The 15,826-nt window shown below is 39.9% G+C and overlaps 1 protein-coding gene and 1 non-coding gene across 2 annotated transcripts; one reads left to right on the top strand and one right to left on the bottom strand.

The window, feature by feature from the left end:
- Window positions 1–603: 603 nt before the first annotated feature.
- On the bottom strand, window positions 604–6,051 carry LOC141627257 (uncharacterized). The gene is made up of 4 exons (XM_074440618.1): window positions 5,279–6,051; window positions 4,198–4,774; window positions 1,728–3,306; window positions 604–1,214 (listed from the first exon to the last, which is right to left on the bottom strand). Exons 1-4 carry the CDS (start codon window positions 6,049–6,051, stop codon window positions 604–606), a joined length of 3,540 nt encoding a protein of 1,179 aa, XP_074296719.1.
- LOC141645122 (small nucleolar RNA R71) lies at window positions 5,573–5,679 on the top strand. Its single transcript, XR_012544710.1, has one exon. It is a non-coding gene; the product is annotated as a small nucleolar RNA R71 (small nucleolar RNA).
- Window positions 6,052–15,826: the final 9,775 nt, after the last annotated feature.

The raw sequence follows: 15,826 nt of genomic DNA, 5'->3' as shown, positions 1-15,826 counted from the left end.
CGGTGGGCCGGCTGCCGGCCTGCCGGCTGGGACTTCCCTCTTAAGCAGATTTGCTAAAATCCCCCATAAACGTACCCCCAGCCGGTGGACCGGCTGCCGGCCTGCCGGCTGGGACTACCCTTCAATCCAATTTGATACATTTCCAATTGTATACGCACTCCCAGCCGGTGGACCGCCTGCCGGCCTGCCGGCTGGGACTACTCTTCCTTGTGTTTTCGTCAAAATTCCATTAAATTTACAGGAACTTCCCAGCCGGTCGGAAGAAGACCACGGTCACCGGTGGGACTCCCTTTCATCATGTTTTCTCCAATAAACCCCTATTCCAATTCCCATCATTTATTGGCCTCGATTTCCGTGTTTTCGACTTTCAAACCCGACTCGGGACGTCGGATAAAGGCCAATAAATGGTCAAACGCTTGTTCATCAAACAAAAACCCCAAATCTTCAACAATCATGGCCGACAACAATCAAATTGACAAGTAGTATCCATCCAAAATTCCTCAAATTCTACCTAAATGCATGATATATACAAAGTTGCATGGGTTGCCTCCCATGTAGCGCCCTTGTTTAATGTCGTAGGCTCGACGGAGTTATGAATAACAATCAATAATTTGGAAGAGAGGTGGTGATAGAGCTCACATCCTTGATTATAGGGGTTCCGGCAACATAGTGCTTGAGCCTTTGCCCGTTCACCTTGAAGGAGTGATCTCCATCGGATATTTCAATCGCGCCATGTGGAAAGACTCGGACCACGGTGAAAGGTCCCGACCACTTAGACTTGAGCTTCCCCGCGAATAGCTTGAACCGTGAGTTAAAAAGGAGGACCAACTCTCCCACCTCGAATTCTCTTCTCAGAATTTTCTTGTCATGAAATTTCTTAGTCTTCTCTTTGTAAATTCTTGAGCTCTCATAAGCCTCAAGCCTGAATTCTTCCAACTCATTGAGGTCAAGAAGCCTCTTTTCTCCGGCACTCTTCAAGTCGAAGTTGAGAAGCCGGATTGCCCAATGTGCCTTGTGCTCCAACTCTACCGGTAAGTGACAAGGCTTTCCGTACACCAACCGGAACGGTGAAGTTCCTATCGGTGTTTTGAAAGCGGTCCGGTAAGCCCATAATGCATCGTTGAGCTTGGTTGACCAATCCTTCCTTGACCGGCTCACGGTCTTCTCAAGAATCATCTTAATTTCACGGTTTGAGATTTCGGCTTGGCCGTTTGCTTGTGGGTGGTAGGCAAGACTACGCCTATGTTGCACCCCATGTTTCTTTAGAAGAGCATCAAGAGTTCTTTCCCGAAAATGATTCCCACGATCACTAATCACAATTCTTGGGACACCAAATCTTGGAAATATGATAGTCTCCATGAGTTTTGTCACCGACTTTGCATCACAAGTCTTCGTTGGGATAGCTTCAACCCATTTACTCACATAATCCACCGCAACAAGTATGTACTCATATCCATTGGATGATGGAAAAGGACCTTGATAGTCAATTCCCCATACATCAAACAACTCCACCTCTAGAATGTAGTTCATTGGCATCTCATGCCTCCTTGAAATATTGCCGCTTCGTTGACACTTATCACACCCTTTGACGTAGGTTGCCACATCATGGAATAGGGAAGGCCAATAGAAACCGCATTGGAGCACCCTTGCGGCGGTCTTTCTTGAACTACCATGCCCTCCACTTGGCATATCATGGCAATGTGAAATTATCGGCTTCACCTCCTCACTTGGAATGCACCACCGGATTATCCCATCCGCACAAGATTTGTATAAACAAGGCTCATCCCAAAAATATTGCCTTAGATCATGAAAGAATTTCTTCTTCTTATGTGAGTCATAATCATATGGGATTATCCCGGAGACCAAATAATTCACTATATCCGCATACCACGGTGCTTCACCCAAGCTTAGGGACAACAAGTGGTCATCGGGCAAGTAATCGTTGATAGGAAGCCCATTGTCAACATTGAGGTTGATTAGCCGGGATAAATGATCGGCCACCACATTTTCAACTCCTTTCTTATCCCTAATCTCCATGTCAAACTCTTGGAGAAGAAGTATCCACCTAATCAATCGAGGCTTGGACTCCTTCTTGATGAGCAAGTGTCTCAAGGCAACATGGTCGGTGAACACTATAACCTTAGCTCCCACTAAATAGGTCCGGAACTTTTCCATTGCAAAAACCACGGCCAAGAGCTCCTTTTCCGTTGTTGAGTAATTTGTTTGAGCATCATCAAGAGTTTTGCTTGCATAATGAATTGCATGCACCTTTCCATCCTTCCTTTGGCCTAATACCGCGCCCAAGGCATGATCGCTCGCATCACACATCAACTCAAACGGCAAGCTCCAATCCGGAGGTTGTATAATAGGAGCACTTGTCAAAGCTTCCTTTAACCTATTGAAAGCATCAAGACAACGGTTAGAGAACACAAAAGAAGTATCTTTGGCTAACAACTCGGTCAAGGGTCTCGCAATCTTAGATAAGTCCTTGATGAAGCGGCGGTAAAAGCCCGCATGTCCAAGGAAACTTCTCACCCCCTTGACATTGGTGGGGGGTGGGAGACTAGCAATGACTTCGATCTTAGCCTTATCAACTTCTATCCCACGATTGGACACTATGTGTCCCAACACAACACCTTCTTGTACCATGAAGTGGCACTTCTCCCAATTAAGCACAAGGTTAGACTCTTGACACTTGCTCAAAACTTTCTCCAAATTCATTAAACAACTTTCAAAACTTTTCCCAACAACCGAGAAATCATCCATGAAAACTTCCATTTCTTGTTCAATGAAATCGGAGAAAATTGACATCATAGCTCTTTGAAAGGTAGACGGAGCATTACATAGTCCGAATGGCATCCTCCTATATGCATAGGTGCCAAAGGGACAAGTAAAGGTGGTCTTTTCTTGGTCTCTTGGATGGATGGGGATTTGGAAAAATCCCGAATAGCCATCCAAGAAGCAAAAATAGTTGTGTTGAGCTAATCTTTCTAGCATTTGATCCATGAACGGTAAAGGAAAGTGATCCTTCCGGGTGGACTTGTTCAACTTCCTATAGTCCACGCACATTCTCCACCCGGTTACCGTCCTTGTAGGAATCAATTCATTCTTGTCATTTCGCACTACCGTCATGCCTCCTTTTTTGGGAACTACATGAACCGGGCTTACCCACCTACTATCCGAAATAGGATAGATAATGCCCGCGTCAAGTAGTTTAAGGACTTCTTTCCTTACAACCTCTTTCATGATGGGATTAAGCTTTCTTTGTGGCTCAATTGAGGATGCATCCTCATTTTCAAGAAGAATTTTATGAGTACACAAAGAGGGACTAATCCCCTTGAGGTCACCAATAGTGTACCCAAGGACACCCTTGAACCTTTTGAGCAAAGAAATGAGTTTTGAGGTTTGGGTGTCATCAAGTGCGCTATTGATGATGACGGGAAAGGTGGAATTATCTCCTAGAAATTCATACTTCAAAGAAGAAGGAAGAGGTTTAAGTTCAACCATAGGAGGAGGCGTGGAACTCTCCTCCTTCTTACCGACTTCCAATACTTCAAATTTGGGAGCTTGTTCATGAATAGGAGCCGAATCCAACATCCACACATATGCGAGAGTCTCAATATCTTTGTCATCGACCTCATACCCACTAACAAGACAAGTCTCCAAAGGATCCATGGAGGAAGCTTTCGGGTCATGCTTCTCCATGGGATTCTCAAGAATGTCAACAATGCAACAAGTGTCACCTAGAGAAGGAGCTTCCATGGACTTGTGGAGTTCAAATTCCACCCTATCCTCACCCACTTGCAAAGATAGTTTCCCACTCTTTACGTCGATCATAGCTCCCCCGGTGGCAAGACAAGGTCGCCCCAAAATAATTGGCACATTGTGATCCTCGGGCATATCCATAACAAAGAAATCACAAGGTATGACAAGCTTCCCAACTACCAAGGGTACATCTTCAATCACACCAATGGGAAATTTGACCGACCGATCGGCAAGTTGAAGTGAAACTCTAGTAGGTTTCAAGTCTCCCAAATCAAGCCTCTTGAATATAGAAAGTGGCATGAGGCTCACACTAGCCCCCAAATCACACAAAGCTCTTTTAATAGCCACCCCTTGGATAGAACAAGGGATAGAGAAACTCCCCGGATCTTCTAGCTTGTTAGGAAGCTTGTTGGTGTGAGTGAGTATAGCACTACATTCCTTAGAGAGGTTGATGGTTTGCACCTCTCCATTCTTCTTCTTCAAGGTGACAAGTTCCTTAAGAAACTTGCCATAAGATGGAATTTCGGTAATCATGTCAAGGAAAGGAATCGTGACATTCATTCCCTTCAAGATCTCCACAAACTTCTCATACTTCTTTTCAATTCTAGGCTTTGCAAGCCTTTGTGGAAAGGGTACCGGTGCTACATACTCCCTTGGTGGTGGAGTACATTCTTTTGCCTTAGTTGCAATAGGCTCATCTTGCTTTGGAGGGTCAACCATCTCCACCTCCTTCGACTTCTCCACCATAATCTCATCTTCTTGCACAACTTCAACCGGGTGCTCTTTCACCACTTCACTTGACACCCTCTTCCTCTTCCAATTAGGAGATTTCTCAACCTCCTCCAATTGCTTACCACTCCTCAAAAACACCGCATTCATCTCCCTTGGGTTAACCGTATTCCCCGGAAATTTCCCCGGATTTTGAGCCAATTGACTCAATTGTTGAGAAATTTGGGCCACATGAGTTTCCGTAGCCTTTTGTGATGCCCGTATTTCATCATTCACCCGGCTTTGTGAGGCAATGTGGTTATCAAGCTTTGAGTCGGATTTTTGATTTGCAATGACCAATTGTTCAAAAGCTTGTTCCCAAGATGGTTTTTGAGGGGTTTGGAAGTTTTGGTTTTGTGGTTGGAAATTTTGGGTTTGTTGTTGATTGAAATTTTGCCCCTTGAAACCCCCAAATGGTTGTTGGTTTTGGGTGATGAATTGTTTCCCTTGGAAACCGGGTGGAATTTGTCTTTGGAATTGAGAGTTTTGATTGAACCTTGGTTGTTGTTGAGGTTGGGAAGTGGTTGGATTTTGAATGTTTTGTGAAGCATAAGACAAGAAAGGGTGAGTTCTTTTTCCATTGACAAATTGATTGTTGTTATTATTGTTGAACCCTTGTCTTGCACTAGTGGACTCCCAAATCCCATTTACTTGCTCATAGCATTCCTCACCTAGGGGTGCAATCAAGGGACACCCAATGGGAGTGTGCCCTTGTTCACCACACAACTCGCATGACAAGACTTGCCTCATATCGGAGCCCTTAGGTTTTGAATTTAGCAAAGCAACTTGTTGGGTGAGTTCATCTAGCATTCCCTTGACTTCCACATTCAAAACCGAATTAGATTCCTTGCTCTTGCCTTTCCCCATTTGCCTATCACTTCCCCATTCCATAGTTCTTGAGGCCATCTCCTCAATTAGTTCCTTTGCCGCTTTATGCCCCAAAATGTCTAAGGCACCTTTCCCGGATCCCGCATCCAACGAAAGCCTTAGGTCTTGAGTCAACCCTTTGTAAAAATTGTTAACTAGCTCGGCCTCGGAGATGCCATGGTGAGGGCACAACCGTTGGAGCTTCTTATACCGTTCCCAAGCCTCATATAAGGTCTCATCGTCTTCTTGAGTAAAGCTTTGTAGTTCACTCTTCACTTTCGCCGTTCTTGAGGGTGGGAAATACTTGTTCAAAAATGCCGATGCCAACTCATCCCATGTCTTGAAGGAATCCGGGTCACAATTCTTCAACCAATCCTTGGCCGAACCCCTAAGAGAACGGGGGAACAACCTAAGGCGAACCGCGTCATCGGAAACCCCATTTGATTTATACATATCACAATTTTCAAGGAAATCATTTAGATGATCATTTGGGTTCTCCAAGGGACCTCCTCCAAATTGGTTGTCTTGAACAAGGTTGAGCAAGGCATTTTTAATCTCAAAGTTATTAGCTTGAATTCTTGGCCTTTGGATGCTTGGATTGACTATGTGCTTAGGAGCCATAGTCTCTCTTATCGGAACCGGATCACCCATGGTGTTAGGTTCTTCTTCTAAAACCCCGAAAGGATTTTCAAACACTACTTCGGTAGCCTCTTGGTGATTAACTTCTTCAATCGGTGGAATATCAAGTAAACCCCTTCTTCTTAATGAATTAAGTCTTCTTGCCGTGGCTTCAATTTCGCGGTCAAGTTGATATATCGGTTGACCTCGTCTTCGTCGCCTACTCATGCAAAAGACCTAAGCACTTGAAAGAAAAGATTAGTAACAAAGGACTTAGTCTAAACTAGAACAAAAACGATTAATATCAAGCCGTACTCCCCGGCAACGGCGCCAAAAACTTGATGGTCTCAAGTCAAACCTCGCAAGTGCACGATTTTATCGTTGTACACTTAAAAGGGTCGATCCCACAAGGAGTAGGTGGAGTACTAATCGTTCTAATTCACCGGTTTAGCTAAGTCGATAAATAACAAAGTGGGTGGTAACAAACTAGCGCTAAACTATCGAATTTAAAGACAAACAACTAGATAAGGTAAGAACAAACTAAAGATAAAGGGTAAATCAAATAAAGAGAAAGACTAGAACTCGGTCCAACCATGAATATGAGTAATTCCACATACTAATCATCTCGGCTAATCAAAAGGGGTAGAAAGGTAAGGGGGAGATGGCTCTAATTCGCCTAGAACCTCCCTTCCGGTCTCGCACTAGGACACTAGCTACTCCGACTAACCCCCCTCCCGGGTTCGAAAGTCGGTATCCCCAACTCAAAACCCGACAACCCCAAGAACATGCATTTTCCCAAGGAGGTCAAGTGAATGGTCAAGGTCATTAAGCCCTCATCAAATTCCGGGTCATCCCACTCCCCCTTCCGGAGGTCGATTTCAAACACTAGCCTAGAGGCACCCTCCCTCGGTTCTCCCTTCCGGTCTCAACCTTAGTTGGTGACAAGGGTCGGTCCCAAAATACTCGACTAACAACCTAACCAACTTCCGTTGGTGGACAAGGGTCAAAAGCCGACACTACCCGGAAACCAACCCTTAAGCATGAAAATTCCCCAAGACTACCCTAACCAATTTTCCCCACAAATTAGCCTTAGTGACAATTAATTAGTGAAATTACCCATATCGGGTCAAACCGAGTCCTAGAAGGAGACTACTCACTAATCATGGTCCTAATTGCAAAATAAACAATAAAGATGGAAACTTTGGTCACAAACATGGTGGGAAGATAAATCTTACTACTAATCATGCAACAAATTCAACAATAATCAAGAGAGAAAGAGATTTTATCTAATAACAAGGTTAACTAATCCAAAAGGCACAATCTTTAACCAAATCAACCCAAAGATTAAGTCTTTGGGGACAACTATCCAAGGATGAACAAAAGAAAGAGAATCAAAGCAAAGAGGAACAATGAAAAGATGAACAAAGATGAAATTAACAACAACAAACAAACAACAACAACAATTTTAACATAAACGATCCAATAAACTCGAAGGAAGAACAAAATGTAAACAAATGGAAATAGGGAAAGAATTAATACCAACAAAATAGTGAAAGAGGAATTTGGATAGAAATAATAAAGAAGGAAATCCTTCAATCTTCTTACAAACCCAAATTCAATCACTAATTGATTGAAGAACTAGTTTAATTAAGGAATGATTAGCAAAGGATTAGCAAAGTTTTAAACTTGAAGGGGAAATATTCTCAGATCTAGGGTTGTGTGTCAAAGTGTTTAAGGAGAGGGATATATATAGGTTACACAAGGATTAGGACCAAAATTGGAAATGGGCTTTGAAATACGTATATGCACTCCCGGCCGGTCAACCGGCCGCCGGTCATTTGACCGGCTGGGAGAACTCTGGAAGTTTTGAACAAGTTTGGAGGTCATCAGGTGTGCACGGCCGGTCGACCGGCCGCCGGTCCCTGACCGGCTGGGACAGCTTCTTGACTTGGAACTTGACTTTTGGCCTTGGAGGAACTCCCAGCCGGCTAGCCGGCTGCCGGTCATTTGACCGGCTGGGAGATTCCTGTAACTTTCTTCCAATTTATTTGCTTCTTCAGCCAATGCGTCCTCCCAGCCGGCTAGCCGGCTGCCGGGCCACCGGCTGGGAACACTCCTTCCTTGTTTCCTCCTTCATTTCTTGTATACAGTGCTCCCGGCTAGCCATAGTCTGCCTAGCCCTGGTGAGAGTACTTCTCAGCATCAACTCCTTCATCTTTTATGCGTGGCTTAGCATTCCCGTCTTTTTAGCCTCACTTTGCCCGTTCCCGCCTCAGTTTCTGCAAGGGGGCCACAATGTCATAGTAAAGGAAATCGGGGCTATAAACGAGAGTAAAGGGGGCACAAAACCGCCTTAAATGGGGTCGAATAAGCATGAGAATAGAGGGAAAAAGAGTGCAAAATGGTCCTATATCAGTATGTGACCATTTCTTCCAGTTGTATTATGGTAACATTGTTCTCTTGACGTGGTGACATAACGTATATTTTGATATTTTCTGTGCAAATTAGTCCACAGCTGAACCCGAACTTGCCACTGAGGATCTCAAGTACAGTCAACACTACACACGCATTAAAATCAAAAGAGGTTAAAAGGCCGTGGGTGATGCTGCAAAAGGTGGAGGTCGTGCCAAGAAACAGTAGTTTGGTGTTTTGGGGAACTTATTTTAAAAATGTTACCATTTAAATCAGTATATTACCTATGACATTGTATATATTATCATTTTTGCACAAAGTGCTACCATATTGAAATTGATAACATAATGGATAAATATATAAACAAGTTGTTATTCTTTGTGTATTACTTATGCCAGTGTATTTTACAAATTATGTTTATATCTTTTATCAATATGTTACCATTAAAAAAAGGAATTAGATATGTCATTGTATATGTGAAGTAATGTTCCAAAGTGTATAATCTTTTATCACAGGCTGTAAGTTTCAGCATTAGAAAAGCAACATCTCGCACAATATATTAATGAATATTTTCATTTTTGCACAATATGTTATTATATTAAATTTGGTAACACAATAGTAAATATATAAACAATTGACCTTCTTGGTGTATTTCATATGAGAGTGTAATTTACAAGTAATGTTCTCATCCTTGCACAATATATCATCATATAAAATTTGGTACCATAATGGATAAATATGTAAACAATTGACATTATTAGTGTTTTTCTTATGGCAGTGTAATTTACAAGTATTGTTTTCATTCTTGCAAAATATGTTGTCATATACAGTTTGGTAACATATTGGGTAAATATGTGAACATTTGACATTCTTGATGTATCTCTTATGACAATGTTTATTATAAGTAATGTTATCATTCTTAAGCAAACCGTTACCATAGTGAAGCTGATAACATTATGTTTAAACATGTAAACACCTATGGCACTCTATATGTTAAGTAATGTTCAAATTCTTTTTTGATGTGTTACCATATACAATTTGGTAACATAATTAATAAATATGTGGACAATTGACATTCTTGGTGTATCTCTTATGGCAGTGTATTTTACTAGTAATATTATCATTATTGCACAAACTGTTATATATTGAAATTGGCAACATTATGTCGAAACATGTAAACACCTCTGTCATTCTATATGTGACCATTTTAGAAGGTGACTCGTCTATGGCATTGTATATGTTAAGTAATGTACTCGTTATCGCACAATATATATATTACCATATGAATGTTGGTAACATAGTTAAACATGTAAACAAATTGGCATTCCTGTTGTATTTTCTTTCGCTATGTATATGCCTATTACGTTCTTATTCTTGTGGTATATGTCACCATTCCGAAGCAGTTTACAAATTGGCAAATTAGATATTACACATTAGATATTACACATTAGATATTACATTCATATCGTCAAATGTAGCATCTTGCTCAATTCTTAAACATACACTAAACTGCCAATAAACCCAGGAAACCAACAAGGCAACTATAACTGATTAATAGTTCGTTTTCCTTTCAAGATCATTTAAACCACCCAAAACTCACTTGGGTGCAAACATATAACTAAAAAATGGTGACATTCTAACAACAAAGAATACCAAAAAAAACAGTCATCAAAAATGAATGAACAAACCATTAACACAATTTAATTCACCATTTAAACCATGAACACCAAAAAGATATCAAAAATCCTAAAACAGGCCCCAAATCACAAAAAAAAAATTCAACCATCATTAAAAAAAATATGTGAATGAACAAAAATTAATATAGTAGAAACAAAATTCATCAATTTATCAAATTGATACAAAGTTTAACAAAAAACAACAACATAAGAAAAAAAAACGATCTAAAAAACGGGAACAATCGAACTAAAAATGGTAACAATCTTCAACAAAATCAACAGTAACAATGAAAAGTGAATAAATCGAAATTAAAAATGGAAAATAAACTAAAAATGGAAAATAAACTTTTAGGAAAAGCCGCTAAGTTCTTAGCGGCTTTGTCTCCTTGTCATTTTTCAGATAATAAATGCCATAAGCTTAGGAAAAATAGAGAAATAGGGAAGCGGCTTAAGTTTCTTAGCGGCTTTAGTGGTTATTCATTTCTAGAATAGGCTGTCATCAGCGTTTGAAGGTGACGGTTTTGGAAAAAAAAAAAAATTTAAGCCGCCGCTAAGAAACTTAGCGGCTTACCATAAAAACTGGAAAAAAATAAAAACGGATGACGTGGACACCATTGGGCAAAATAGTTTCAAACCAACCCCAACTCCCTAATTATTTTGCTAATAAACACAAATTTGCCAAAAAATTCGATTTCAACACCGGATACTGAAGAAAAGTTATCCTTCATGGAAGCCATTGATGAGGTAGACAAAAGCTTCAAATGTGTACGACAGAATTGAGAGAATATCAGAAGAAGAAGAAAGCTAATTTAAATGTGAATTTGTATTATCAAAACTTAACTTAACATCTGTTGTGTACATCTATATATATACAACTAAACCTCAGCTATTTACATCATCTAAAATATCTAGATATTATGTTGATTACATTTGACTGCAGTTGACTCATAACAGAATTCTGTTATGCTGACTCAGATATGAGTCATCATAACAGATTCTGTTATACTGACTCAGACATGAGTCACCATAACAGCCTAAGACATTCTATCAGCAATGCTCTAGAGTCTTCCAGATTCTTCTTTATGTCAGCATGCCTCGTGTGGTGAGTCTTAGGAGTCTGTACTGTGGATGAGGGCAGCTTCTGATGATAGGAAATGAGTTCATGATTGCCTGATATCTCCAATACCCTCCTGTCAAGTTGGACTTGGTGGATCAGCAACAAGTCCCAACTTGTGAGTGAAATACGCATGTTGTGCTTCCCCAAGACCTTTTGTCATGATGTCTGCAGTTTGATAAGTGGTTCCTACATGCTTAGTCTGGATCAGGCCATCTGCAATTCTTTCTCTGATATAGTGGCAATCGAGTCTCAAATGTTTTGTTCTTTCGTGGAATACAGGGTTTTCAGCTATGTGTTGAGCAGCTGTATTGTCACAATACAATGTTATTGGAAGAGGAACTGATATGTTGAAATTGTGTAGCAAGCTCTCTATCCAAACCAATTCACTTGAAGTCTGGCTCATGCTTTTGTACTCTGCCTCTGCAGAAGATTTGCTCACTGTATTTTGTTTCTTAGTCTTCCAGGAGATGAGTGAAAACCCTAGAAACACACAATACCCAGATAAAGACCTTCCACTAAATGCGCAAGTGCCCCAATCAGCATCACAGTAGCTGGTTAGAACAGGTTGTGCATCAGAAGAATAGAACAGCCCATAGTTCAATGTGTGTTTTAAGTACCTCACCAGATGTAGAGCAGCTTGCATGTGAGGTAATCTAGGTTCACTCAGAAATTGGCTAAACTGCTGAACAGAATAGGAGATATCTGGTCTGGTTAGATTTAAATAGAGTAGTCTCCCTACCAGTCGTTTGTAGTCCTCTGGATTATCCAAAATGTCACCCTCATTTGTAGAAAGCTTGGTTCCTCGAGGAAAAGGAAAGGAAGTTGGTTTGCAGTGTGTCATATGGGTATCAATTAGGATATCAGAAATATACTTCCTTTGGTTTAGAATTATTCTAGCAGTTGATCTGGATACTTCTATACCAAGGAAATATCTAAGAAAGCCCAAGTCTTTGATGGTAAAAGCTTTGTCCAATAGTGTTTTGATGGAAGCAATCCCTGGTTCATCATCACCAGTGATCAATAAATCGTCCACGTAGACCAATATGGCAATAAACTTGCCCTGGTTGTCATTTTTGAGAAAGAGTGAGTAATCTTCTTTGGATTGTTCATAGCCTTGATTTTTGAGAAATTTGGTGAGTTCTAAGTTCCATTGTCTTGAAGCTTGCTTGAGGCCATAAAGGGATCTTTTTAAAAGGCAAACTTGATTAGGTTGATGCTTAGTATAGCCTTGTGGAATCTCCATATAAACCTCATCATCAAGGTACCCATGTAGGAATGCATTATTGATATCAAGCTGATGTAAATTCCACCCTTTAATGGCAGCAACGGCAATCAAAGTCCTGACACTGGTAAACTTGGCTACTGGACTGAAGGTGTGTTTATAATCCTTGCCTTCAATTTGATTATATCCTTTGGCCACCAATCGAGCCTTGTACCGTTCAATTGTCCCATCTGGTTTGAATTTAACTTTATAGACCCATTTTGCTCCAATAGCTTTCTTGCCTTCAGGTAAGGTGGTTAAAACCCAAGTATGATTAGCTTCAAGTGCCTTCAACTCCTTAGTCATAGCTTCTTGCCAATGTGGATTATCTTTAGCATGTGAGTATGAGGATGGTTCATAAACTCCCATGACAGCATTAAGTGATGCGATATACTCTGGTGAGTAAGCTGAGAGATTTTGATGGTGTAAAACGGAGAAGGATACTGACTCATCTGTAGTGTTGGAAGGTGATGTGGATGGTACAGTGGGGTTAGTTTGAGGTATTCCTTTACAAACAAAATCCTGTAGATGGGATGGTATCTTGCGTGTCCTTGTTGATCTTTTAAGTGGAGGCACAGTAGCAGTAAGAGGGCTAGATGTAGCAGACTGTTCAGAGGAAAAAATAGGGTTTTCAGAAGTTATAGTTCTTGTGTTGGTCATAGAATTGGTAATGCTTGTGTTGGGTATATTATTTGTATTACTATTATTATTTGTGGAGGGAGATGTTTGTGGAGAATTTGTAATATGTGGAATAGTATGGGAGATATTAGTATGAGAGTTGTTGGTATTAGTGGTAGCAGTATTGTTATTGTTGGATGAACAAGTTTCATTAGGAAAATTAGATATGTCAGGGACAGAATGATGTTGCAGTGGTAAGCAATGGGTATGAGGTAACTCTGTCTTGTGAGAATCATCTTTGTAGGGAAATATATCCTCCTTGAAAATGACATCCCTGCTGACTATGATTTTATGGGATTGTAGATCATACAGTTTATATCCTTTTTGGCCAAAAAGATACCCTAAATGAATGCATTTCTTAGCTCTTGGATCCAACTTGTCATTACTCTTGACAGCAGCATAGCATAGACATCCTATAACCCTCAAGTGTTCATAATCAGCTGGTTTTTGTAACAGTACTTCAAGAGGAATCTTCCAATTTAAAACAGAAGATGGCATTAAGTTAATCAAATGTGTTGCAGCTAAGACCATTTCTCCCCAAAATCTTTTAGGCAATCCTGCCTGAATTCTTAAGGTTCTTGATGTATCTAAAAGATGCCTGTGTTTCCTCTCAACACGTCCATTTTGTTGAGGGTTACCAGGTAAGCTCCTTTGATGAACTATTCCATGATCAGATAACAACTTCCCACATTCAGTCTGAACAATCTCAGTACCATTATCACTTCTAACAATCCTAACTCTTGTCTGAAACTGAGTAGTAACATATGCAAGGAAATGAGCAACAGTCTGAGCAACCTCAGTCTTGTCTTTCAGTAAAGTAGTCCAAGTAACTCTACTACGATCATCAAAAATAGTAAAGAAATATGAAGCACCAGTAACTGACTTAGTCTTGTAGGGTCCCCATAGGTCAACATGAAATAAATCAAAAATTTTGGAAGCAATGGATTTACTAACTGGAAAAGGTAATTTGTGATGTTTAGAAAGAATACAAGTTTCACAATGAAAATTGTGAGTTTTATTAACTGCAGAGTACATGGTACATGAATTAACTTGGACAAAGATACATGCCCTAACCTAGAATGAGCTAGGTGTACATCTGCATCAGAAAACGTGGGACTAGCAGCACAAGCTGTAAAATTGGAAGCTAGATTATTACAAGATATATCATTTTGTCTAGTCTTATTCTTGGTGAACTTAAGTGTTGGGTTCCTTATGTTGATGATAACATGCCCATTTGATTTGTACTATCTTAGTTTACCTTTTCAGGATTAATGATGTAATCAAGCATGGATTAAGAAGTGTTGAAGTTGTTAATCATCCCTTTGTATTGAGTCTTAGTATCATCTAATGTATAAGCGAGAAAGTAGAGTATCTTAGAGTAATAGAAACAGTCCAGACGACTGTTGCTTTCATTAGTAAACAGCTGCTTGGATTGTTGCCACAATTCGCAAAACTTGAAGTCCCTTTTTATCTTTCAAAAGCCTTTCACGTGACTCTTATTTTTCAAAGATAAAATTCATATTTTTATTAAGGAGTTGGTCTTCAATAAAGAGTGGTTTGAATTATTATTATTTTCAAAATGTTTCCTCTTTATGCAAATTCAACCCTTTGGTTCTTTAAGAAAACAAAGAATGCTTTTTGCCATTTTGATGTTAACTTGTCATCATGTGACTTGTCTTTTCTCTCTTTGTTTTCTGAATTTGCACGAGCTTTTAAGGATATCTTTCAAACACTCTTTCTCTATTCTTACCTTTGCAAAAGAGCCCTCTTTGGTGCAAGTTTTGGGTGGTTGCTAATGCCCTTCACATGTGTGGTATTTGACCCTTCAAAACCCTAGCAACCCCTTCACTCACCCTCTCTATATAAACCGTGCCTCTCCTTCATAAATCCTCAAGACTTTTCTGAAATAATTTTCCAACTTTGCAAATTGTTTTTAAAGCTTAAAAATCGTGTTTATTTGCAAAACCTATAAAAGTCTTCAAGTTGTTACAGTCGTGGCTACTGTTACTTTATTATACTAAACTCTCTTGCTTAAGAATTGTTGATCTTGTAAAAGTTGTCCATCTCTATTCTTTGCTAAGAATATGTTAGTGGAAACTTGATCCTATAACATTCTAAGTGTGTTAGTAGAGTTTAGGACGGAGTAGTCTTTAACTCTTGGCAATCGGAGTAGATTGCGAGTTAGCTTGTCATAAGAACGGAGTAGTTCTTGTACTAGCTTTACAACCGGAGTAGGTTGGTGTCTTTTATTGTAAGGGTCTTTTAGTTGTCGGAGTAGATCACTAAAAGAAAGCAATAAAAAGGTAGATTGGACGTAGGCACTTGAGTTTCTTGCCGAACCAATTCAAAAATCTCGTGTTCAATTGTTTCACTTTATTTCCGCTGCAATTTACTTTGTTTGTTTGTCGTGCTTTGCTTAAACCTTCGAAGTAACAGTTCATTATACTGTCACATTTGGTCTGCAGTCGTATTCCACAAACTGAGACAAATAGCTACAGTCAGAACGATTGTTTCTTTCATACTTCAGCAAACATTCATCGTGATACTTGTTTAGTCTTTCAATATTATACAAAGTATCTCCTAATCTCTCTTGTGCTCGTAACTCACTTTAAATCAATAAAGTTGAAGTTATAAATTTTTTAAATAGTACCTAATTCACCCCCT

The sequence above is a fragment of the Silene latifolia genome, chromosome 2 (assembly GCF_048544455.1).
Source record: "Silene latifolia isolate original U9 population chromosome 2, ASM4854445v1, whole genome shotgun sequence".
NCBI classification, from domain to species: Eukaryota; Viridiplantae; Streptophyta; class Magnoliopsida; order Caryophyllales; family Caryophyllaceae; genus Silene; species Silene latifolia.
This window is presented reverse-complemented; position numbering and strand designations above follow the sequence as displayed.

Bases quoted from the DNA above. Each gene is read 5' to 3' on its own strand.
- LOC141627257 (XM_074440618.1), bottom strand. From the start codon at position 6,051: ATGGGTGATCCGGTTCCGATAAGAGAGACTATGGCTCCTAAGCACATA. The intron at 4,775-5,278 runs GCAAGTCTTGTC...TGCCTCACAAAG, and splicing joins CCTAAGGGCTCCGATATGAG to CCGGGTGAATGATGAAATAC. The intron at 1,215-1,727 runs GTGAGGAGGTGA...ACCACCCACAAG, and splicing joins AATCCGGTGGTGCATTCCAA to CAAACGGCCAAGCCGAAATC.